General features: G+C 43.6%; 1 protein-coding gene across 2 annotated transcripts in view; it reads right to left on the bottom strand.

The window, feature by feature from the left end:
- Window positions 1–7,382, bottom strand: part of hlcs (holocarboxylase synthetase (biotin-(proprionyl-CoA-carboxylase (ATP-hydrolysing)) ligase)) — a 53,853-nt gene extending 46,471 nt beyond the window's left edge. For both annotated transcript variants that reach the window (XM_079804823.1, XM_079804822.1), the window contains exons 1-3: window positions 7,052–7,382; window positions 6,558–6,692; window positions 1,228–1,390 (exon numbers count right to left, since the gene is read on the bottom strand). In XM_079804823.1, the coding sequence (XP_079660949.1) occupies window positions 1,228–1,390; window positions 6,558–6,692; window positions 7,052–7,294 (541 nt within the window). In that variant the 5' untranslated portion in view covers window positions 7,295–7,382. The remainder of the gene's footprint in view (window positions 1–1,227; window positions 1,391–6,557; window positions 6,693–7,051) is intronic.
- Window positions 7,383–8,354: the final 972 nt, after the last annotated feature.

Genomic DNA, 8,354 nt, shown 5'->3' with positions numbered 1-8,354 from the left:
TAGCACGGGTCTTAGCACGGGTCTTAGCACGGGTCTTAGCACGGGTCTAAACACGGGTCTAAACACGGGTCTTAACACGGGTCTAAACACGGGTCTTAAACAGTCACATGCAAACAAATATGTATAAAAAATATTTGCATGTATATTGTAGATGTACAAAATCATCTACAATGCATATGCCTTGCCTGTATTTCAAGATGATAAAATCATTTCAAATCCATATTAGTTTATTTGTGCCCGCGCGCGCCCTGGAGAATCAGAACCGCGCCCGATCTGCCCGCAGTCGTGGAGATGATCCTGAGGAGCTGAAGAAAAGAGCCGCTAATGTGGAAGATCATCGCTGAGGAAGCAGATAACCCTAACACACCAAGCACACGCAGTTCAATCCAACAGGGTTTGTGTTATATTTCCTGAGTTTGGTCTCTTAGTACATTAAGCGTTTTAGCATTTTTGTAAGTGTGTCTGTAATGTGATATGCTAAACTGATTTTATTGCGGGTGCGGGTGTTGTTGTTGTTTTGGCAGGGGAGGGGGGGTTTGGGGCGCTCGTAGATATTCGAATACATTGCTTGATATTTGATATCTGTTCGAATTAGATTTTTCTCAAAAATGACAGCCCTAGAAGACACACACATCAGTGAACCCTGACCCTGTGTGATGACCCGCTGCTGAACCCTGACCCTGTGTGATGACCCGCTGCTGAACCCTGACCCTGCGGGATGACCCGCTGCTGAACCCTGACCTTGCGGGATGACCCGCTGCTGAACCCTGACCCTGAGTGATGACCCGCTGCTGAACCCTGACCCTGCGTGATGACCCGCTGCTGAACCCTGACCCTGCGTGATGACCCGCTGCTGAACCCTGACCCTGTGTGATGACCCGCTCGCTGAACCCTGACCCTGTGTGATGACCCGCTGCTGAACCCTGACCCTGCGTGATGACCCGCTGCTGAACCCTGACCCTGCGTGATGACCCGCTGCTGAACCCTGACCCTGTGTGATGACCCGCTGCTGAACCCAGACCCTGAGTGATGACCCGCTGCTGAACCCTGACCCTGTGTGATGACCCGCTGCTGAACCCTGACCCTGCGTGATGACCCGCTGCTGAACCCTGACCCTGCGTGATGACCCGCTGCTGAACCCTGACCCTGCGTGATGACCCGCTGCTGAACCCTGACCCTGTGTGATGACCCGCTCGCTGAACCCTGACCCTGTGTGATCACACTCACACACTATCTTCTCAGGGATGAGCCCATTCTGCATTTGCAGACGATCTTCCATAAAAGCGACTCCGATCCGGCTGAAGTTCTCCAGACTGGCCTCGGCCACGGCCCGGTACGGCTGCCCTGGACTGAAGGCCAACGGGAGACAGTAATCCGACCAGTTCAGCACCTGCCACACACACACACACACACAAATAAATCAAATAAGAAATAAGTTATTGATTGCATCTGAAGCAGTTTAACATCCAATCACATTAATGATGTTCATAAATCAGCCAATGCACTGGCGGGTTCGAGTCGGCTTGACCTCGAAGTCTCAGACCTGACCAGACCAGACCTGGGGTCTTATTTTTACAACCCCAAATCAGAAAAGGTTGGGACAGTATGGAAAACGCTGTGATTTCTAAATTTACTTTGACTTGTATTTCGTTGCAGACAATATGAACACAAAATATTTCATGTTTTGTCTGGTCAACTTCATGTCATTTGTAAATATGCATCCTTTCCTGTCATTCAGACCTGCAACACATTTCAAAAAAAGTTGGGACAGTAAAGCATTTACCACTTTGTAATGTTGCCATTCCTTTTCACAACACTTAAAAGACGTTTAGGGACTGAAGACACCAAGTGATGAAGTGTTTCGGGTGTAATTTTGTCCCATTCTTCCTGCAAACAAGTCTTAAGGTGGGCAACAGTTCGGGGTCTTCGTTGTCCACATTCTCTGTTGGAGACAGGTCGGGACTGAGGCAGGCCAGTCAAGTACCCGAACCCTCTTCCTCCGCAGCCAGGACTGCAGAATGTGTGCAGAATGTGCTTTTGCATTGTCTTGTTGAAATATGCATGGACGTACCTGGAAAAGATGTCTTCTTGAAGGCAGCATTTTATGCTCCAAAATCTCTATGTACTTTTCAGCATTAATGGAGCCTTCACAGAAGTGCAAGTTACCTTTGCCAAGGGCACTGACACAACCCCATACCATAACAGACCCTGGCTTTTGGACTTGTTGCTGGTAACAGTCTGGATGATCCTTTTCTTCTTTGGTCCGGAGCACACGGCATCCATTCATCCCAAAAAATACCTCAAATACTGCTTCATCTGACCACAGTACACGTTTCCACTGTGTGATGGTCCATCCCAGATGCCTCGAGCCCAGAGAAGTCGACGGCGCTTCTGGACACTGTTAACATAGGGCTTCCTTTTGGCACAGTACAGTTTTAACTGGCATTTGTGGATGTAACTACGTATTGTGGTACTTGACAAAGGTTTGCCAAAGTAGTCCTGAGCCCATGAGGTGATATCGCTTCTAGATGAATGACGATTCTTGATGCAGTGCCGCCTGAGGGGTCGGAGATCACGGTTGTTCAGCTTAGGCTTGCGCCCTTGTCCTTTACGCACTGAAATTCCTCCAGATTCCTTCAATCTTTTAATTATGTTATGCACTGTTGAATGTGAAATTTCCAAATCTCTTCCTATCTTTCTTTGAGGAACATTGTTTTTAAACATTTCAATAATTTTCTCACGTATTTGTTGGCAAACTGGCGATCCTCGGCCCATCTTTGCTCCTAAAGGATTAGACCTTTCTTGGATGCTGCTTTTGTCCCAAATCATAATTACAATCACCTGTTGACATCACCTGTTTCAAATCACATCATTATTTAACCATTTTACCTCATTACTAGCCCTAAATTGCTCCTGTCCCAACTTTTTTTGAAATGTGTTGCAGGTCTGAATGACAGGAAAGGATGAATATTTACAAATGACAAAACATGAAATATTTTGTGTTCATATTGTCTGCAATGAAATACAAGTCAAAGTAAATTTAGAAATCACTTCTTTTTTTATTTATTTGCGTTTTCCATACTGTCCCATCTTTTTCTGATTTGGGGTTGTAAAGCGGGGCTGGAACCGTACGCCAGTTCCCACACAAAGGGTGTGATCTATAAAAAACAAAGTTGGCGGGAGAATGTGCGCACCTTTAAGCAAACTTTGAGCCGTGCGTACGCACATTCTGGAGACAAAGGGAATTTGCGACACAGATGGTGAGGTCGTGAACTGAAGTTAGAGTGTAGAAAATAAATGTGAGAAGAACGATTATAAGAATTAATGACATTTAATGTTCACTCCATTTCATACGTTATATCCACACTATCATGAAGATTAAATCAAACAGTGTTATTTGTGCCGATTGTTTTAGGCTATATATATCTAGTAAAATCCAAATGTAAGTCAAAATGTATTTTTTTTTAAATGTGTACGAACTCTTTTACTAGAGTGAGAAAAGTAATGACGTAAGAACAATTTAAAACTCTGTTTTCGTATTGATGTACACATTATTATTAATGTTCCAGTTTCATTAATGGTGATATGCACTGAAAATACATAAAGTCATTACTCAGAATTTAAACAAAATGATATGAATTTAGACATGTGGAGGTGCGACTTTGATCAGTCACGCTGGTTTAATGACAGCAAGGATAGGTTCATTCCAATAATTCCTCTTTAAACTAAACTGCAGATCTCATGGTATGACAAAATATGTTTTAGTGAGAACGATGATCAGTGACGCACACACTCGATATCACACACACTGCAGGATTGGGTGGTCGAACGGTCCATTATCCGGTTTGAATATGTCCAATGATAATCTTACTTTACAACCACAGCAGCTCGGACACGGAGAGTAAAGACATCTGCACACACTTATGAAGAATACCACTGCACTTGAAGAACACAACCTGAAGAAAAAATGACGATTTGCACGTTTCCTTTTTTAAAATACTTTTTTTGTCAGTGACGCTCTGAGTCAGATGATTGTATTTACGCTGCAATAAATAAATCTGTTTAAATTAAAATAGCCTAAACATCCTACATGTTCACATTATCAGCAAAACTGCTTTAAAATTAACGAAATATTTTGAATTAAAATAACATTTGGCCCGTGGAAATGAATGAATAAACTTTATTTTAAAAGAATATTTGAGAAGTATTTTATTCAATTTTGTTTTTATGGATATTTTGATATATTTATTCTAAAACATAAAAAGGATATCAGATGATTGTCAGGAATGTACTGTGTAAGGCACACATGGCATTTATAGTCTGTATGTAATATTTTTTAATGTCTTGTCTTTGACAGTGTTCAACATGTGTCACGTGGATGGGAATATGTATGCAAATGATATGCAGATGAGGTTAGGGTTATTAAAACGAGGCGTTGTGAGCTCATATATGGTGATTTCTGCAGGAGAATCTCCTGCTGGCTGTGGTTTATAAAGGGATTTTTGCGCAGGTTCTGACGTACTCATGGTTTTACAAATCTGACATTTTTTTGTGCGTATGCAAAATCTAGCTTTTGTGCGTACGTTCACTTTTAGGATGAAATCTACGCAAAGTTTTATAAACGAGACCCCAGGACCGGCCTGGAGTACTACAACACTACACACACCGCTTAGCACGATTAGCACAACACAAACCAGTGGCTAACCCTTCTAAAGGATGATTTACTCTCATTCTGTGTTTATTCCCAAACTATACTTCCATCGGTTATTTAAGTGTGTAGCACATGACCAGCGCCACACGGCGTCTGATTTCTGTGACAAATCTGCGGTTCAAAAGTTTTAAAAGATCTAAGATTACTGGAAAACATTAAACAAAGCTAGAAATCTCACAGTTCATCCACTAAAAGAGAGAAATATTGCTTTATCAACTGGATCGTACACTAATCATTGAATAAACTATTTCATATCGTTCAACAATAGAGCAAAATAAATAAATTAGCTACTTTTATAGCTATAAATAATTCATTTTTGCAGAGTTTTATGTTTCCTGGCCTCACACACACACACACACACACACACACACACACAGGATCCGCTTCTCAGAGACGGGCAGTAATCTGGGCGGTCACATGACTGATGATGATGATGATGCTCACTCTAACGGCTGATATTACCCACAACCCACTGCGAGTTGGATGAGGATTTGATTAGAACTACAAACACTGAAAAAGTGTTAAATAAACTACAAACATGGCGGCTGTGAGTCTGGCGGTTGAGTAGAGGTTAGAGTGATCTTCAGTGTTTAACTGATGGACAGATGTTTACTCAGGGTTATCTCTCACTGGTGTGTTTACGTGGAGCGCTGTTATCCGTGTAAAGTCCAAACCGAATGAAACTGCTCCATATAAACACCTCATTTGTAATAAAAATGTCCAAACCGAAGGAAACTGTAAGCGGTGTGATTCATAACGCTCTGAACCGCTGAATCGACTCTGATTCATAACGCTCTGAACCGCTGAATCGACTCACTGATTCATAACGCTCTGAACCGCTGAATCGACTCACTGATTCATAACGCTCTGAACCGCTGAATCGACTCACTGATTCATAACGCTCTGAACCGCTGAATCGACTCACTGATTCATAACCCTCTGAACCGCTGAATCGACTCACTGATTCATAACGCTTCGAAGCTTCATGATGCCTTGTTTTGAAATCGTCATCACTATATAAGTCGTTATTTAGGGTTTTTTTGCGCACAGAAACTATTCTCGTCTTCATAAAGTTATTGTAGAGCCGCTGTAGTGAGATGGACTTTGTAACTTTAGTCTTTAGTGTCTTTTAAGGGTCTTGAGAGTGTAAAGTTGAGCCAATGGAGGCCTTTCAGAGCATCAGATTTACACTAAAATATCTTCATTTGTGTCTGAAGATGAACGGAGGTCTGACGGGTGTCCAACCACATGAGGCTCAGTCATTAACGACACAATTTACATTTTTGGGTGAACTAACCCTTTAATAAATATTCCTCTTTTATTAAAGTGGACGTGCCTTTTGTGTTTAAGAGTAAAAGCTTTACGTTAATCGTCTATTCGTGTCTCCGCCGTGAAGCTGATCCTGTTCTCAGAGCGGCTGAAATCATAGTGTCTGGCAGTTATTATAATACATATGACAAAAACCATTGTCTAAATTATGTTGCGTTTTCCTCAAAAGCTCTTGTGATGATGTCACTAGTTGACAACAGTGCTATATTTGGGGAATCATAGGCTGTGATTGCGCAGGTGCACGAGATGCAACGAGAGACTCGTGTGTTAGACTCACTTCAGCCCAAATAATCAAACGCTTTAATGTTCTGGAGATAGCCTACACACACACACACACACACACACACACTCACGGGCGCAGCACAAGTAGCCGAATTGGGACGCAGCATTAGCCTCAAGGCATTATGGGATAGTGCAGTGTGCACTGGATGTACAGTGACGAGGACGTGTGTGTGTGTGTGTGTGTGTGTGTGTGTTATGAAGACTGAGGCTGAGGCTGAGAAGGATCTGAACCTACGGCATTATGGGATGGAGAAGCGGGAACTCTCTGAGTCGCTTTGGCCTCGATGATGAAGGCCACACTCTCAGTCCAGCGCTGACCCCCAGCCAGAGAAGAGCCACACAGAGTCCACTTACTGAGGTCCTCACACACCTGCAGGACACACACACACACACACACACACACACACACAGACACACAGACACACACACAGACACACACACAGACACAGACACACACAGACACACACACACACAGACACACACGTGTCAGGGTTCATTCATTCTGAGATGTATAGCTGACACTGAAGGTTATTGACCTGATCTGAATGAATGCATCATTAATTCTGTTATTTTTCTGTGTTATGAATCTGTACTGTATAAGCTGACTTCGCTGATGTGTGTGTGTGTGTGTGTGTGTGTGTGTGCGTGCGTGCGTGCGTGCGTGTGTGTGCGTGCGTGCGTGCGTGCGTGCGTGCGTGCGTGCGTGCGTGTGTGTGTGTGTGTGTTGACCTGCGGCTCGGTGATGTACACGCCCTTGTTCCCGAGCTCCAGGAACAGCGCGCCGTCGCTCAGGCTCTGCGGGGATGTGACGCTCCGCTCGCGGCTCAGCTGGCGGACTCGCTCCGGCCTCAGCGCGCGGAAGGTGAAGCTCCTCCGGCCGCCGCTCAGCCGCCCGATCGCGCCGCGGATCACGGCCGTGTAGTAGCGCTGGAACCGCAGCCACAGGTATAAGTAGCACAGCGTGATGAGCATCTTCAGCACATGGAGCCGCTGGAGCCGCTGGAGCCCCGGAGTCTCCGGCCCGCTGTCATCTTCACGTCCCTGGGATCGATCGTGCGCAGACTCCGCCTCTTCCCGTTCCGTCACTCTCACACACACACACACACACACACACACACACACACACACACACACACACACACACACACACACACACACACACACACACACACACACACACACACACACACACACACACACACACACACACACACACACACACACACACACACACACACACACACACTCCCGTCGGTGTCACTCGTTACTGTAAATCGCCAGAGTGCTCCTGGAGCACGGCGTGTCACGTGACAACTGTTACTATAATCAGCGCTGGTTAAAATGCACCAATCTACGCGGGCTGTCGGAAGCGGACGTGATGGAAGACATGCACTGGTCACTGAACGTTGAAATATGCTTTCTTGGATACCAAAACAGTAAATATGTTATGTATCTTAGTTTAATGAATTAAAACGACAAAAATAATAATTTGCATGCAGAGATTAGCTGTGTCGCTGTTTTTAAATCACACAAATGAGACACATTATCATCGAACACAACCCATAAGCAGGGGCGCGGGAAGATGTTTTAGGTTGGGGGTGCTGTGATTTTTGATGGGGGGGGGGGGGGGGGGGGGGTTTACAAATTGCCAGTGTTGGGTAAGTTACTCTAAAAAAGTTATGAATTATTAGTTACTAATTACATCTTCAATAGTGTAATTTGATTAGCCTACTGTAGCTACAAATTACTCTCTCCAAAATGTATTTAATTACTAATTAGGCTACTACTTCCCAAATTTATATCAACCTCGACTAGTTAAGCGATTCAAGGATAGACTTGAAACGGTTCTTTTAATTCATTAAAATAAATAATATAAAACTACATCAATTATTCTGACCAAAGTATTACAAATGTTAGAAGGATACATAAAAACATGCATTTTAAAGTTAGACTTTAAATGTTGATGTTAGTTCCATTATTGTATTATATATATATATAATTGTATTTAGTATTTAGTTCAATTACTTCAGAA

The sequence above is a fragment of the Gobio gobio genome (assembly GCF_949357685.1).
Source record: "Gobio gobio genome assembly, chromosome: 22".
In the NCBI taxonomy this organism is placed as follows: Eukaryota; Metazoa; Chordata; class Actinopteri; order Cypriniformes; family Gobionidae; genus Gobio; species Gobio gobio.
This window is presented reverse-complemented; position numbering and strand designations above follow the sequence as displayed.